Raw genomic sequence first — 18,575 nt, forward strand, 5'->3', positions numbered from 1 at the left:
ACAAAAGGGGGCGATTCTAATCAGTGGGGCAGACACAGACAGAACTGGAAGCCCCGGGAGTGAGACTGTGCCAGCGATGTGAGCTAGGAGAGGTGTGTGAGAGAGACACAGGCAGACACAGACAGAACTGGAAGCCCCGGGAGGTGAAACTTCCAGCGATGTGAGCTAGGAGTGATATGTGAGACACAGGCAGACACAGACAGAACTGGAAGCCCCGGGAGGTGAGACTGTGCCTGCGATGTGAGCTAGGAGAGGTGTGTGAGAGACACAGGCAGACACAGACAGAACTGGAAGCCCCGGGAGGTGAGACTGTGCCAGCGATGTGAGCTAGGAGAGGTGTGTGAGAGACACAGGCAGACACAGACAGGACTGGAAGCCCCAGGAGATGAGACTGTGCCAGCGATGTGAGCTAGGAGAGGTGTGAGAGAGACACAGACAGAACTGAAGCCCCAGGTGATGAGACTGTGCCAGCGATGTGAGCTAGGAGAGGTGTGTGAGAGACACAGACAGGACTGGAAGCCCCAGGAGATGAGACTGTGCCAGCGATGTGAGCTAGGAGAGGTAGAAGATGAAACACACTTCCTGCTGCGCTGCACACAATACTCTGAAGTGAGGAGCGCCCAGCTGGAGAAACTCACAGCTCTTATCCAGATCTTTAACAATATAGAAAAGAACCAAAAAATAGCAATGGAAGAAGATGAAACCACAGCACAACTAGCTGCACACTATATCAGCACCTGCCACAGGCTGAGAGACGCCCACTAACCCCCACATCCCTGTGTGTAACTGTTACCCATGTACCGTGCAATCATTATACCCTATCCCATGTTATTCATGTACAGTACTGTGTAATCATTATACCCTACCCCCTGTTACCCATGTACTGTGTAATCATTATACCCTACCCCCTGTTACTCATGTACTGTGTAATCATTATACCCTACCCCCTATTATTCATGTACTGTGTAATCATTATACCCTACCCCCTGTTATACATGTACTGTGTAACCATTATACCCTACCCCGTTATTCATGTACTGTGTAACCATTATACCCTACCCCGTTATTCATGTATTGTGTAATCATTATACCCTACCCCCTGTTATACATGTACTGTGTAATCATTATACCTACCCCCTGTTATACATGTACTGTGTAATCATTATACCCTACCCCTGTTATACATGTACTGTGTAATCATTATACCCTACCCCCCTGTTATACATGTACTGTGTAATCATTATACCTACCCCCTGTTATACATGTACTGTGTAATCATTATACCCTACCCCCTGTTATACATGTACTGTGTAATCATTATACCTACCCCTGTTATACATGTACTGTGTAATCATTATACCTACCCCCTGTTATACATGTACTGTGTAACCATTATACCCTACCCCGTTATTCATGTACTATGTAATCATTATACCCTACCCCCTGTTACCCATTTACTGTGTAACCATTATACCCTACCCCCTGTTACCCATGTACTGTGTAACCATTATAACCTACCCCCTGTTTACCCATGTACTGTGTAACCATTATACCCTACCCCCTGTTACCCATGTACTGTGTAACCATTATACCCTACCCCTGTTACCCATGTACTGTGTAACCATTATACCCTACCCCCTGTTATTCATGACTTTGCAATACTGACAAGTGCCTGGTCATGCCAATAACGCTGATGAGAAAGGGTGAGAGAGGAGGGTGGGGGGGGGGGGGTGGGGGGGGGGGTGAGAGGAAGGTGGGGGGGTGAGAGGAGGGGTTGGGGGTGAGAGGAGGGTGGGGGGGGGGGGTGAGAGGAGGATGGGGGATGAGACGCAGAGGAGGAGAGACAGAAAGTTGGAGAGACGCGCAGGAATGATAGACAGACAGAAGAAAGGAGAGACGCTGAGAGAGACTATGACAGAGACGAGACCGTTTGAAGCATAGCTCTCTGATGATAAAAGTGAACATATTCAATATGTTGTATTATATTAATTGAAAACTTTTTAAAAACTCGGACAAGGAGTATTTATTTAAATCAACCTGCAAACTCAACTCCTCCAGGTAAACAAAAGCCTGTTTCACGATCTTTATCTCAAGTCTTGACTGTCAGTTCCCAAAGCCCTGGGGACACTGACACCGATAAACAGAGGAAAATAGCAAAACATTCATTTTTCACAAGATACAAAAACAAGTAAAAGTTTGTTTAAAGGGGATTAACCCTTTCTGAACACACTGGAAAGCTGCTTGCATTTAAACACGGCGCATTAATTTCACGGGAAAACCAGCGCAAAATCCGCGGTTCCATTATCCGCGATTTCTTGTTATTTCTTTTTTTTTTTACAACATTCTGCAAAAATGTGACTAAGGAAAAGCAAAAATTATCTGTAAAAAGTGAAGCGGACGGAAACCTCCCAAAATGCACCTGACGGCGGGAAAAAAAATAAAACGAAAAAGACGGGAAGGCAGAGTTGCTTCGGCGCGGGTTTGCGAAGAAATAGAAACGTTTGTCTGGAAACTGGCGAGACGAACCTTTGAGGCGTTCGCCGGTTACTAGTGAGAAGCTTTACGGACGACCCGTCAGCGCCGCTCTCCCCCCCCCCTCCCGTTACCAGAACGGCGCTCCCAAAACATCAACGGAGATCGCGGTTGGCAGGCAGGAACCGATCTGTCTAATGAGAAGGAGAAGAACTGGAAGAGCACTACTGTACGTATCAAAAAAGTAGAAAGGAGGGTGCGTATCCCATAAAAAAAGATTATTTATTGGTCATGGAAAAACAGGGCAATGGAGAACCCTACCAACGTTTCACGCTTCACAGAGCGCTTTCTCAAGGTATACATATTACAACTTTATTAACATATATATACATATAGACACAGAATAACAAAACCAGCCAATACTCATAGCTCACATGCGATCCACCCACTCTGATTGCTAATGGTCTTCTGATGTGTATACACCTAATCAGTATATTAAGACACATAGACGACGGCGACTAACTCCGCCCCCAGCTACCAATCCGGAGACATGCGGGGTCTAACAACCCCCAGTAGTACGCGCTTGCGCAGTGACCAGCTGAGGGAGAGTCCTCCATGTCAATGGAGGCCGTGGGGCGCGGGGAAAGCGCGTCATCAAATGGCCCTGACTGTATACCTCACTGGGGCTCTAAGTGCGCGCGTAACTGCACTCTGCAAGACACTAGTCCCTCCCCGCAGTGGGAGCAGACACAGTGAGCTCCGGACCGTCGGCGGAGTGCGCTTGCGCAATACCGACCATTGCGTCAGAGGCTCACAGAATACCCCAAGTGCGGGGCGGGAGAATGAAAAGCCAGAGCGCAGAATTATGCGCAGCACAGAGGGTGACCACATAGCGTGCTGTGAAATACAATCACATAACAATATTAAAATCAATAAACTTAAAATATATGTTGACAAAGAAAACATATTTGTAGAACCCCTCTGTCTTACTCTCTTCTAAATGATGTTAATCGACCAGAAGGGGTAATTAAAAACTATCACTTGACATATGTACAGGCATACCCCGGTTTAAGTACACTCACTTTAAGTACACTCGCGAGTAAGTACATCTCGCTTAATAGGCAAACGGCAGCTCACGCATGCGCCTGTCATCACGTCCTGAACAGCAATACCAGCTCCCTACCTGTACCGAAGCTGTGCGCAAGCGGGGAGACTATAGAGCCTGTTACAAATGCGTTATTTACATCAGTTATGCACGTATATGACGATTGCAGTACAGTACATGCATCGAGAAGTGGGGAAAAGGGAGTGCTTCACTTTAAGTACATTTTCGCTTTACATACATGCTCCGGTCCCATTGCGTACGTTAATGTGGGGTATGCCTGTATAGTCAAAACAACATCCTGATTTTTTTAGGGAGCTGATGATGGTGAATAAAATAAGTGGATATAGAATGGCAAGCAAAGAACATGAGATTGAACATGCATCTCAATTGGCTCTTGATCATCATCTTTGATTTGGTAGTTTTTTTGCTTTCAGTTGGTCTATTGTGTAATCATATAATTTAATACAATGTGATTTATGATTACAGGGTAAATATTATTGTCTTGATTATGCCTTCTCTTCTCAATCTCAATTTCTTTTCTTTTATGCATTATTTTTTAACAAGATGCCCTTTTATTACGGCGCTTTTTTGAGGATGTCATTCTTTCAAAATGTTTCCTCGATATGTTGTTCTCCTCCCTGTAACTGGTTGCTCTCACATCTTTTGTACTTGTTTGTATAATAAGCTTCAAAATGATCTTGGAAGCTATGATAGAGTATTTTTTCCTGTCAATTATATGTATATCTGTTATACACTGTGTTATGTTTCAACAGCTGGATGTACTAGCTAAGGTTATATAGTGGATATATTTGCTAAGCAACCATGGGCATGTATGTATGGGGGAACCTTTCTAGATAAGTAACATCTTATCATCACATTATATTAGGTTTCTCCACTCAATCTCATGTTCTTTGCTTGCCATTCTATATCCACTTATTTTATTCACCATCATCAGCTCCCTAAACAAATCAGGATGTTGGTTTGACTATACATATGTCAAGTGATAGTTTTAATTACCTCTTCTGGTCGATTAACATCATTTAGAAGAGAGTAAGACAGAGGGGTTCTACATATATGTTTTCTTTGTCAACATATATTTTAAGTTTATTGATTGTAATAATGTTATGTGTTTGTATTTCCCAGCACGCTATGTGGTCACCCTCTGTGCTGCGCATAATTCTGCGCTCTGGCTTTTCATTCTCCCGCCCCGCACTTGGGGTATTCTGTGAGCCTCTGACGCGATGGTCGGTATTGCGCAAGCGCACTCCGCCGACGGTCCGGAGCTCACTGTGTCTGCTCCGCTTACCATACCCGCCAAAACCTCTACAGTTAACCCTTTAACCCCCAACATTATCCCCCACTCTAACCGCTAAACCCCCTAAAGTTATCCAATAAAACTTATTGTATTAGTGGTCAGCGGCAGAGCGTCCCTCAGCGGCAGAGCGTCCCTCAGCGGCAGAGCGTCCCTCAGCGGCAGAGCGTCCCTCAGCGGCAGAGCGTCCCTATTACTCTCCGCTAGTAACCCCGCAGTGCCGTGTTGCTGAGGCTGTCTGGCGCGGAAGGGGTTAAAGGGCTGCAACACGTAAACAGCAGAACGGATATTTCTAGACCAGGGGTGGCCAACATGCCAGGGATATCCCTGCTTCAGGACAGGGGATGCAGAAGACTGAGCCACCTATACTGAAGCAGGGATATCCTGCTGGTGGCCCTTGAGGACTGGAGTTGGCCGCCCCTGGTCTGTAATTATTTGACCTTTTGTTGAACGGCAGAAACAGAACGCAATGAATACAACAGTTACAGATTCACCCTCCCTGTCCCCTCCCCGGGTCACCGTCCACTCTCCTGCCGGGTCACCGTCCACTCTCCTGCCGGGTCACCGTCCACTCTCCTGCCGGGTCACCGTCCACTCTCCTGCCGGGTCACCGTCCACTCTCCTGCCGGGTCACCGTCCACTCTCCTGCCGGGTCACCGTCCACTCTCCTGCCGGGTCAGCGTCCACTCTCCTGCCGGGTCACCGTCCACTCTCCTGCCGGGTCACCGTCCACTCTCCTGCCGGGTCACCGTCCACTCTCCTGCCGGGTCACCGTCCCCTCAGGTGAGGTCACCGCCCCTTTTCGCCAGGACCCCGGACCCCGCGTACAGCAGAGGCCTCCGTGACATTTCGGCCACTCTGGGGAAAGGGGCAGAATTCGGAGCACTTGCCGCCCCGGAGATGTCACGTTCCCGACTGCCCCAAACAACGTTATGATCTTCTGCAATTGCCGGCAGGCACAGCCCCTGACTCAGCCAACAGCGCAAGTTCAATACCCCGCAGAGCTGACACTCTAAATCTAAAGGAACACCCAATAAGTTATTTCTGAGCAAACTTGGAGGTCCCCCCCACCCCCCTTATCTCACTTACTTTTAGACTTCGTTGAGTTGCCATTAAGCGCGGCCGGGTTCAACATACTCGATCCCACTGTTGGAACATGTAGGATTTTGTGTCACCGGCAGCGTCCGAGGTCCGTGCGGGGAAGTGACTAATGTCTCAGTCATTGAGCCGCTCTCTGGCTCTCGTACAAACTGGATGCTTGCACCTCAGGCAGGATGTCAATACAACAACACTGCCAGATAGCCCTGAACACTCAGCACCATTACCCTCTGTGCGGCTACAGGGGCGTGACTGTCTGCACACAAGGGACAGGGGGAGCAGGGACAGTGACAGCCAAACCGTGCTACAATGAGAAGAATTTCACTGAAGCAGCAACCCCCCCCCCCCCCCCAACCATCTGAAGTTACCATGGAACCTTTACACGGCGCCGGGCTCTGGGGAGACCTCCATTTTAACCTCCCGCACAGTTAATATTCCAAACTTTTCTCTCTCCTGAGCCGAGCCTCCGAATTCACAAATAGAGAGAGCGTTGGAAAGGAGGATACAAGAATTATTAAACGTGGGGGCGTCTCATGTTTGTGCAAAGCTATTTTCTGCCGGTCACCTCACGTCTGTGCTCCCGAACATTCCCCCCATACCTGACGGGCCTTCAATACGCTGTAATGTGACCCAGGGGGGGTGCGGGGCTGTTCTCATATACACAACTAACAAAGGTGTGCGTGTGTGTGTGTATGTGTGTATCCTGACATGTCTGACCGCACCAATCTCCTCCAAATATCAACACAGAACATTTTAGTTATATACTCCGCACGGGAGACCTGGCCGGTGTTGGGGTCACTCAGCACGGGAGACCTGGCCGGTGTTGGGGTCACTCAGCACAGTGTTGGGGTCACTCAGCACAGGAGACCTGGCCGGTGTTGGGGTCACTCAGCACGGGAGACCTGGCCGGTGTTGGAGTCACTCAGCACGGGAGACCTGGCCGGTGTTGGGGTCACTCAGCACGGGAGACCAGGCCGGTGTTGGGGTCACTCAGCACGGGAGACCTGGCCGGTGTTGGGGTCACTCAGCACGGGAGACCTGGCCGGTGTTGGGGTCACTCAGCACGGGAGACCTGGCCGGTGTTGGGGTCACTCAGCACGGGAGACCTGGCCGGTGTTGGGGTCACTCAGCACAGGAGACCTGGCCGGTGTTGGGGTCACTCAGCACGGGAGACCTGGCCGGTGTTGGGGTCACTCTGCACGGGAGACCTGGCCGGTCCGTGTGTTAGGATCACTCAGAGTTATGAGACACATACAGTCCTCTTCGGACCCTCCTGTTTACTTGTAGGGGAAGCAGGCGGATGCCCAGTTTCCAGCCTCTGAGCTCACGTGGGGTTCACCCTCCTGGCATGTGGCGTTCCCTGCGTCACCGTCGGAGAAGTCTTTCCATGCTGGAATAGGTCATTAGCAGACTCGTTACTGCACGGTCACCGGCCTCGACCTTGCATCAATGCTCAAGGTCAGAGGGACAGAGAGCGGATCTCACACTCTCGGCTGTTACCCGAGTGACATTTCAGTGGCAAAGCCCCCAACATATGATATTTTAAACACTCTAGTCCCTCGTAGGACACGTTTGACCTAAAAGGTCAGTGATGTTTTTGATAATTAAAGGGAACCGATTGACATTTAAAGCTGCAATCCTGCCCCTGGGGGTGAGGGAGGGGGGAAACTGCCCTTCCTATTGGCCTTTGGGACCAACAACACTTCGCAGCCATTTTGTTTCCCCGGGGGAGAGGGGAAGACTTTTGAAACTGGTCAATTCTAGGTTTTGAAATCTGGATTTTTCCAAGACTCCTCTACAGAATCTCCGCATGAAAATAAACCGTCTGCGTGAAGTGAGCCTAAATAAACATGTTCTGCCGGTAAACAAAAACAAAGAACAAGGAGCAGTTTACACGCGAAAGAAGGATTCACAGCGAACAAGACGGGACGCGTTCCCCAAGGCCCCAGGACCCCCACTGGGTTCTGCAGATTCCAACCGCTGAAACCCGGCTTACTGTTACAAAAGCGCCTTTATTTCCACGCGTCACGCTGAACTCGCCACTCGTTTTAGGGGAATCCACTAGGAAAATTATATTTTTGGGCAACTCTTTGGGGGGAATTTTCGGTCAGCTGGGCTTTCTGCAGCTGTAAGGTGGGCGGCCCTATATAAAACCCCTGTATAATAGCAGCGTGCGTGGGAATTCTGTGGGGCTTTAGTTGAGATTTGGGGCATATTTAAAAATAAATAAATATAATCTATCTTAAAATAGAAAGCTAATAATAAATATATTAGATCATGGATAAGAATTTGTAAGTTATTTAAACAATCAATTTAGCTACCCATAACTAATATAACTGTGTTAAAAGCCAAGATTTGGATCAGTTCCCCCGGAACTTCATTACATATTGCATTTATTTAGGAGGCTCTGAACATGTGGGGAAACCAGGTGTTTCCTTACACCCCCCCCAGCCCCTCCCTGTCCTTAGAGAGGCAATAAAGATAAGGAGAGGGGGAGAGAGGGGGCTTTGCCTGTGCAAACTCTTGTTGAACACACAGCAATCTCACAAAAGGGAGCAGCCAGAGGAAAGCACCCCCAGCTCCCCGTGATTGTATAATAACTACAAAAAATGGTTTAGAAATACTTCTACGTGTCCCGATTTTGGTAAAAAATAATAATCCAGATTTGACCCCTTAACCATGTCACTGCCATTAGTACACTTTGCCCCTGGGAGAGACTGACCCCTTAACCATGTCACTGCCATTAGTACACTTTGCCCCTAGGAGGGACTGACCCCTTAACCCTGTCACTGCCATTAGTACACTTTGCCCTTAGGAGGGACTGACCCCTTAACCATGTCACTGCCATTATTACACTCTGCTCCTGGGAGGGACTGACCCCTTAACCATGTCACTGCCATTAGTACACTCTGCTCCTGGGAGGGACTGACCCCTTAACCATGTCACTGCCATTAGTACACTTTGCCCCTGGGAGAGACTGACCCCTTAACCATGTCACTGCCATTAGTACACTTTGCCCCTAGGAGGGACTGACCCCTTAACCATGTCACTGCCATTAGTACACTTTGCCCCTGGGAGAGACTGAGCCCTTAACCATGTCACTGCCATTAGTACTGTGTCCCTAGGAGGGACTGACCCCTTAACCATGTCACTGCCATTAGTGCACTTTGCCCCTGGGAGAGACTGACCCCTTAACCATGTCACTTCCATTAGTACTGTGTCCCTAGGAGGGACTGACCCCTTAACCCTGTCACTGCCATTAGTACACTTTGCTCCTAGGAGGGACTGACCCCTTAACCATGTCACTGCCATTAGTACACTTTGCCCCTAGGTGGGACTGACCCCTTAACCATGTCACTGCCATTAGTACACTTTGCCCCTAGGCGGGACTGACCCATTAACCATGTCACTGCCATTAGTACACTTTGCCACTAGGAGGGAGTGACCCCTTAACCACGTCACTGCCATTAGTACACTTTGCTCCTAGGAGGGACTGACCCCTTAACCATGTCACTGCCATTAGTACACTTTGCCCCTAGGAGGGAGTGACCCTTTAACCAGCAGAGTGCCTTCACATACTGTAACAATGTCAATATATGTTGCTAAGTGTTCACAAAACATCTAACCTTAAAAAGGATTAAATACAGCCTGAAATAATCACGTGGCGCCAGGCAATTTGTTTTATTGTATTCTTAATGGATACACTTTTGTTTTAATCCAGCGCTCGCCCGCCCGCTGGGGGCGAGAATCTTAATCTGTTTTTATAGGGTCAGCGGAACGTTTACAGAACAGAAAAAGGGGTAACCCCCCTTCCCCCCCACCCCCAGATTATGGGATCTGAAGTCCGCCTTTTATGCAACGCCGACCAATCATTCAAAAAATGTCCTGGCGTGTCCCGGCACGCCCGCGGCCCGACAGCGCTGTATCGGTGCTGGAGAACGGCGCGCCGTGCGGGGAGGAAAAATGGCGGCTGCATACTCCTGGCTCATCGCCCGTCCTAAATCCACCACGCTAACTCAGGTCAATGCCAGAGTCCCCCCCATAACGCCAAAGGAGAGGGACCCCCCGGGGAGGGATAAAGGTTACCCAGAGGTCGTGCTGCATTAACACTTTCACTGCTGGAGTGGGGGGGAGAAATCGTTTTCTCGCCGCGCACGCACTGCTCCCGTGCGCGTTCGGCTGATTATATCGCAGCCGCCAGTTGGGATTATTTTAGTTATCTGCGTCAGTAATGTGGGTTAGTCGTTAAAATGCAATAGTGCCGATCGGGGGGCGAGACCCTGTCGCTCGGAAACTGCCATCGACTTCAACCGGAGTTTGTGCGTCCTGATGGGCACCAACGCAGTTTAGTGAATAAGCCCCAACAGTATCTGTAGTGGCCGCCACGTACACCGTCCCACCGAAAGAAAGGGAAGCCGGTGCCACGGAGTTTTAACGCCGCGAGTCCGCAGGGAGGTGTCATGCACAGTAAGTCCTCGTTTTACGACGCTTCGCTTTACGACGAACGGCTTATCCGACGCTGTCCAATGCATCCCTATGGTCGGTTTTACGACGCCAAAATGGCTTATCCGACGCTCTTACGACGCTTTGCAAAGTTGCAACATTTATGTCAATCAGAAAGCTGCAGTCAGGGAAATCACCCAGATCAGTCTGTGTGAGGGTTTAGTGGGGTATTTAGGCCTTTAAACGTCTAACAGTTTTATTATACAGTTCTGGATTCAATAAATATAATATTTACATCATAATGTGTGTGCAGCATAATCTTATTGTTTGAGGAAAATATTTTGTGTATTTTAGCATTAAAAATGACTTCAGGAACGTTTGATTTAAGCAGTGTTCCTATGGGAAAACGGGTTTCGCTTTACGACGCTTCGCTATCCGACGCCATTTTGAGTAACGCATTGCGTCGGATAACCGAGGACTGCCTGTATAAATCACACTGACACACAATCGCACACCTGCAATCACACACCCGTGGTGCACAGTCACAGGGAAATCTGATATCTATACACTGTGTTAGAGCCACGCGTGGCACAGCATGTGAAGGGTTAACCACGCGGCTTCTCCAACACCCAGTAAATATTTGGGAAGTCGGCAGAACCCCGAGTTTACCAATCCCCCAACCAACGCTGACAAATATTGCAACAGACACAGTGTTCTTATATACACACTGTTAATTATAAGAGCTGGGTCATTCAGCCTCGCGGCGGAGGAAGGACACGTCCATATGTGCAGTTGTCTCTGGGGGGCAATTCTGCCGCTTGCAAAAAGGGACAAGGGGGTAATTATATTATCACGACCTAATCACAGAGGCATTCATTAAGCCAAGGGTTCTCAGCTCCAGTCCTCAAGCTCCCCCAACAGGTCAGGTTTTCAAGATATCCCTGCTTCAGCACAGGGGGCTCATTCCGTCTGTGCTTCAGCTCAGGTGGCTCAATCAGTGGCTCAGTCTTCAACTTGTGGTGCCACTTGTGCTGAAGCTGGGATATCCTGAAAACCTGACGTGTTGGGGGGGGTCTTGAGGCCCCCCTGGCATTAAGCACTCACCGAATCCCACAGAAGGGAGGCGGTGAATGAATACATCCCACTTCTCACTTTCTCCCTGGTAAAAGTTCCCGTGACCCAAGTTGACGGGAGAAGAACCGCCTCCCCCTCCTCCCCAGATAAGGAGCGTTTCAGCCCCCCGGTCCCTGGCTCACTCACCGCCCGGGACTTGCAGGTCGCCGATGTGGGGGTCCCCCATTCCGAGCCCCCCCCCCTCTTTCTCCGGGAAAGGAGCCGGCGGGAGAGGTTTGACTTCTCGGAGTTTTCCGCCTGGCTGCTCTTTGTAGCTGAAGCCAATGCAAAGTGAATTAATCTGGACTTAGCTGAAGCTTTGAGCACTAAAGCCAAGGTTGTCATTAAGCAGTAACTACGAGGGGGTGGGGGGGAAGAAGAGGGTTCTTCTTTTCCCCGGGTCTTTTAAAAATGGACGCCAGCGCAATCGTTTTTTTTTTTTTTTTTTTTAACACTTTTGAGGAAACCCCAGATCCCTGAAACATTGTAAGCGTTGCGTTACTGAGGCGCGCACCTTTACTGAGCCCGGAAGAGTTTCGGATTGGGGGACGCCGACGACTGTGTCTGAGCTGGAGGCGTAACATGCCTGAGCGCTTTCACTTGGTTTGCAGATTGAAACGTTTTGATTTTAAACGATTGATCTTTTTCAAATGCGCCGCTCGCGGTCGGGAAATAAGCGGCGGGGAGGTTAAAATGGCGCCCGATGCAAGGGTCTCATGGTTACCATGGCAACTGCAGAAAATAGCGATTAGATTTTTTAAAGCTGCATTTCTGCTTGAGGGAGGGGGGGGGGGAGAGAGAGCAGGCGATCTCCGAAGCTGACCCGTGTTCATTTTGGGGACCACCTGCTCCCCGAGATACTCGCCTCTATTGCGGCTGGGCACGCAATATGGCGGTTTAAAGGCCCAGGGTCATACAGGCCAATAGGGTCCCTATCGCCCCACGTGACCCTGGGCATTTAAACCGCCATATTGTGCACCCAGCCGCAATAGAGGCGAGTATCTCGGGGAGCGGTTCAGCGCCGGAGACCCCCAGCGTCCCACCTAGGGGAGGGGGGAAATAAATGTAAGAGAGGGGGCTCAGGGTGCCAAACCGTGACATTAAACCAAGTATTTCATGTGAAAAAAAATATGTGTCGAGACAAAAATGAATATGTTTCGCTTTTCGCAGGGAACACTGCATTCCAGCGAATCATCGTTATCTGCCGGCTTCATAAATCCCTCTACAAACGGACGGGCGCCAGAGCGACGCCAGCGATGTACGCGGTCTGATCACCAAAAGACATTCAGATAAAGATTGTAAAGACCCTCAAAGCTTTTGTTTAACGTGGAAAAGTTACATCACTTAGAAAAGTATGCAACGCGACACAACACCACAACAACACAACGCGTCTGCTTCGTATGTTCAGTAAGTGGACAACGTTAGGACTCTATAGTACACTATACACCAGGGCTTCTCAACTCCAGTCCCCCCAACAGGTCAGCTTTTTAGGGTATCCCTGCTTCAGCAAAGGTGGCTCAATCAGTGGCTCAGTTGAAGATCCTGCTTCAGCACATGTGGCTCAATCAGTGCTGAAGCAGGTATATCCTGAAAACCTGACCTGTTGGGGGGTGGGTTTGAGGACTGGAGTTGAGAATCCCTTTACTGAACATACGAAACAGATACGTTGTGTTGTTGTGGTGTTGTGTTGCATACTTTTCTAAGCAATGTAACTTTTCCACGTTGAGCAAAAGCTTTGAGGGTCTTTACAATCTTTATCTGAATGTCTTGGTATCCCTGCTTCAGCACAGGTGGCTTAATCAGTGGCTCAGTCAAAGACCCAAAGTCCCTGTGCTGAAGCAGAGACCTGTGCTGAAGCTGGCACTGATTAAGTCACCTGTGCTGAAGCAGTGATATCCTGAAAACCTGACCTGTTGGGGGGCGGGGGAGAAGTCTTGTGGAATGGAGTTGGCCACCCATGTCTTAACACTTCGCTGCCATAGGCTTCAGTTTTGGCAGTGAAGGGCTTATTACGTGATGCTCAGCACCATCATACAGCGCAACACGTGCTGGGGTTTATTCCTTGTAGGACGTGGCGTTTCCTGTCGCGGATAGGACGCAGATACCAGGAAGCGTTACAGAGCAACTAGTACAAGAATAAACAGGACAGGCTCGGTTAACGAGCGCCAGGCGCACCCCCATGCACAGCGTCGGAGTTCAGAGACGCGGGGTACAGCGAGGATACAGAACCCAGCCTAGAACATCTCGCCACAGGACACCCCGACATTCCCTCGGGGCACCCAGATCCCTGTAAATTTGCCGCGCTCGGAAAAAACGGACGCTCAAGAATAACTGCGGGGCGCACTAAAGATTTCCCGCCACTCAATGTCTTTGTATCCCTGCACCACGGGGTGAACCCCGCGGAGCTTACACCTCAAAGCGCGTAGGATCTGGGGGAGATGTAACCGCCATGTTCTCAGCTCCGGGGATCCCCAGATACTGGTGAAGTGACTCTTTAAAATATCCCTCCAGGGGAAACAAAATGGCCACCAACAGGCCACAGAAACGCTTGTAGCTTTCTAGAGGCTGGCCATTTAAATCTCAAGAAAAAAACAAACAAAAAAAAGGAAGTATCGCCAGTAATTTCACCATAAGTATTTGGGGTACCCGGGGGACCCCAGGGGAAAATAACGCTGCTCCCATCCCGTAAAAAGGATTTCCCATTAGGTCCGAAAGCCGCAACATTTGGAGGTGGCGTGCGTGGCCAGAAATGTGATGTCACACGGAGGCGCATTGCTATGGCAACAGGGCGGCACCAAGTGCCTAAGGGCGGCATTTCTTAAAATCAGACACTGGTGATGTCACTGTGTAATGATGTCACTGTGTAATGATGTCACTGTGTAATGATGTCACTGTGTGAGCAGCAAGTGTCCCCTCCCCATATCTTTATTGGCTCTCTGATAAGGACTTGGGGTTATAAGGGCAAACACCCCCACTCAGAGACCCCTAAGAAACTCACCCGGGAGGCTGTGGGATTGTGCGGAATAACATGGCCCTGGGGTGTGAAATGAGGGCCTATTGTTCCCCGGTTCAAGGTTTGCCTCAACAAAAGGGGGTGTGGATTAACCTCTTCCTTGCCAGGGGGACCAACACATTAAGGCAGAGATTCTCAACTCCAGTCCTCCAGCAGCCTCCCCCCCCCAACAGGCCAGGTTTTCAGGATATCCCTGCTTCAGAACAGGTGGCTCAGTGAAACACTGATCCACTGATTGAGCCACCTGGGCTGAAGCAGGGATATCTTGAAAACCTGGCCTGTTGAGGATTGGAGTTGAGCCTCCCTGCATTAAGGGGTTAACTATGATCAGACATTCGTCAACGCCACACGTCCTGCCCATCGGGTGCCCCCCCCTATTAAAATGTCGGGGACCGCCGCAATCATAATTAAAACATAACAAAACCTAGCAGAAGTAAAACCCGGGGCCGCCCCCCTCTCTGTGTCTGGGAAGAGGCCCGGAGAATAACGTCCCCCAAAATAACCGACCTTTTTTTTTTACAGTAAAACTAATATAGATTATTGGGCAAATCAGGGCAGGCGTCTGGTATTTTTTTTTTTTTTTTTTAATATCCCAAATTCTTTTCGTTTTCAATTATTTTGGGATAAACAGAAAGGACCCCACTAATTCCGACCCCACTAATTCCGACCCCACTAATTCCGACCCCTCCGCAGAGCTCCGCAAACTCCCTTCCCTGACATCAGCTGCTGCGCTGCACTCATAGGATGTATATGTGCGGACTGTATGGCCGATCTTTACTTATATCGCGCCATCCACGTAGACAGAGCGGCGCAGCAGTAACGGGAACATATAACATATAATGGGAATAAGCGCTTCAGACATAAAAGTAACATTAGGGAAAGGAGTGGCCCAAGGAGCTTACAATCACACACACACACACACACACACACACACACACACACACACACACACACACACACACACACACACACACGAATCGGAGCATTATCCAATAACAGCAAGTTTAAAGAAGAGTCTTAAACCCCCAAAAAACTGTTCAGATACCCCAGGGTTTTTGGGGGGGCTTATGTGTATGCTGCCCTGGGGAGATTTAAAAATGGCCACCTCCGTACACCAACAACTAGTGCGCCCGCAGGGAATGTATTTATTACAAATGTTTTACCAGGAAGTAACGCATTGAGAGTCGCCTCATTTATTCACGGCTGTCCTGGGAAGAAGGGAACCGCCTCGGCCTCCCCCCAAGAGCTTGCAATCTACGTGTCTATACCTGGAGACGGGCAGCGACCAAGGGGGCGAGCGCTGCGCAAGGCGGTGCGGTCCCGCCCCGAGAAGGGGTTAAACACCCACCAAGTTGGGACTCACCGTCTGAACCGACGGAGTCCCGGGAATTCCCTCCCGTGTCCCGATAATCCACCAAATTCAGCCCTTCCACGTTGTCGTATTCCACGTCGTGCTTGTCGTCCACGGGCACCACGGTGAAGTGTGGCATTCTTGTTGGTGGTAGTGGTGGCTGTTCCCACAAGTTTTGGGTCCCAGCTGCCTGCCAGCCAGGCAGAGAACAGACACCCCCCTCCGCCCCTCTCTCACTTCCAATGAATTCCAGGCTGGTGTGCTCACTTCCTTCCATGAAATCACCATATTCCCCACCCCCTCCCTCCGCCCCGGGGGCAGGGAAAAGTCACTGTGGGACGTCCCGGGAGGGAGAATCCCCACGTTATATATTTGGGATTATAATAAGTAGGTTGTAGTGTAAAATCCCCCCACACCGATGAAGGACATTGTGGCCGAAACGTTGTTTTTTTCTTGATGTCAAATATAAACGCTAATTTGTCTGGGAAATTCAGCCTGGAAAATATTCCAGATATATAAATTTGGGGGGCGGGGGGGGGACCTCTTTCTGATATATTATTGCGCACGTTTTTCCAGGGGGGCGGGCGGTTGCAGAGGCCCAGCGATGGCGTGAGGCCTCTGCAACTTTCCCTGAGGCTGAGTTTATAATAATGGCGACGCGACCGCGTGATGTCACACGTAGCCGTCGCTGTAGCGATTGTTGCGCTAGGTGCAGGAGACCTCGGGAGGGCGTGGCCCGTGACGCCACGCGTAGCATTTTGCCCTCGTTGGCTGAACCGCTCACGTCACGCTGCCGTCACTGGCCCAGACAAAAATCCTTGGGTTCAGCGATTTCGGTCGCCGTGTTGCAGCGCCATCGCGGTCGCGCCACTATGGGCACCTGCGACGGACTTTAAGTACTTGTGACGGCGCTGTGTGCTGTCGACGTGGCCAGTACTATAAGCGAAGCCTTACCTTGTCTTCGGTGACATGTCGCCATGGCAACGCGGCGTCACGTGACGAAGAAGACCAGGTAAGGAGGGGGGGAGAGCAGGCAGGGGGGAAAGTTTGCGGACCCATAGTCTAAATCAACGGTGGGATTTTTTTGGGGGGGGCACTGTCTTACTGGTCCCCCCTCCTCTCTCACTCAGTTCCCCCCCTCTCTTCACTCATTGCCCCCCTCTCACTCAATCACCTCCCTCCCCGCTCATTCAATATCCCCTCTGACCTCACTCAATCCCCCCTCCACTCTTGCTGAATCCCCTCCTTCCCTGCTCACTCAATCCCCCCTCCACTCTCACTCAATCCCCCCTCCACTCTCACTCAATCCCCCCTCCACTCAATCCCCCCTCCACTCTCGCTCAATCCCCTCCTTCCATGCTCACTCAATCCCCCCTCCACTCTCAATCCCCCATCTCACTCAATCCCCCCTCCACTCAATCCCCCCTCCCACCTCTCAATCCCCCCTCCACTCTCGCTCAATCCACTCCCTCCCCGCTCACTCAATCCCCCCTCCCACCTCACTCAATCCCCCCTCCACTCTCGCTCAATCCACTCCCTCCCGCTCACTCAATTCCCTCTCCCACCTCACTCAATCCCCCCTCTCACTCAATCTCCTCCTTCACTCTCACTCAATCCCCTCCCTCCCTGCTCACTCAATCCCCTCTCCCACCTCACTCAACCCCTCTCCACTCTCACTCAATCCCCTCCCTCCCCGCTCACTCAATCCCCTCCCCTCCCGCTCACTCAATCCCCTCCCCTCACTTAATTCCTCTCACTCAGTCCCCTCCCCTCACTTAATTCCTCTCACTCAATCACCCTCTCAATCAATTGCCCTCCTCTCCTCTCAGTCAATTGCCCTCCTCTCCTCTCACTCAATCCCTTCCCTCACTCAATCCTCCCTCCCCTCTCACTCAACCCCCTCCCCTCACTCAATCCCCTTTCACATAATCCCTCACTCAATCCCTTCCCCTTGCTTCTCACTCATTCCCCTCCCACACAATCCCCCCTCACTCAATCCCCACCCCTCTAACTCAGCCCCCTCGCACACAATTCCCCCTCACTCAATCCCCACCCTCTCACACAGCTCTCTCACTCAACCACTCCCACCCTCACTCAGCCCCCTCCCACACAATCCCCCCCTCACTCAATCCCCACCCCCCTCACTCAATCCCCACCCCCCTCACTCAATCCCCACCCCCTCACTCAATCCCCACCCCCCTCACTCAATCCCCACCCCCCTCACTCAATCCCCACCCCTCTCACTCAGCCCCCTCACTCAATCCCCACCCCTCTCACTCAGCCCCCTCACTCAATCCCCACCCCTCTCACTCAGCCCCCTCCGTGTGTGGATTTTACACAGCGGAACAGATTTTTTGGGGGAAAATGCAAGAAAATCCGGGAAACGGATTGGGGCAGATTCGCTCTCTTCCCAGACTGAAAACTCCGCCCCCATACTAGTCATTTCTAACAATGCCCGTCTCCATCTTTAATTTCCCCACTCAATGGTGCCCCTTGCTTCTCACTCATTCCCCTCCCACACAATCCCCCCTCACTCAATCCCCACCCCTCTCACTCAGCCCCCTCGCACACAATTCCCCCTCACTCAATCCCCACCCTCTCACACAGCTCTCTCACTCAACCACTCCCACCCTCACTCAGCCCCCTCCCACACAATCCCCCCCTCACT

The 18,575-nt window shown here is 50.6% G+C and overlaps 1 protein-coding gene across 1 annotated transcript in view; it reads right to left on the bottom strand.

Moving 5' to 3' along the window:
- The window catches only part of SLC12A4 (solute carrier family 12 member 4), a 67,694-nt gene extending 51,536 nt beyond the window's left edge, over positions 1-16,158 (bottom strand). The window contains 1 exon segment of the mRNA XM_075576950.1: positions 15,920-16,158. Coding sequence (XP_075433065.1) covers positions 15,920-16,046 — 127 coding nt within the window. The 5' untranslated portion in view covers positions 16,047-16,158.
- Between the last annotated feature and the right edge of the window lie 2,417 nt (positions 16,159-18,575).

Source organism: Ascaphus truei, chromosome 19 (genome assembly GCF_040206685.1).
Source record: "Ascaphus truei isolate aAscTru1 chromosome 19, aAscTru1.hap1, whole genome shotgun sequence".
Classification (NCBI taxonomy): Eukaryota; Metazoa; Chordata; class Amphibia; order Anura; family Ascaphidae; genus Ascaphus; species Ascaphus truei.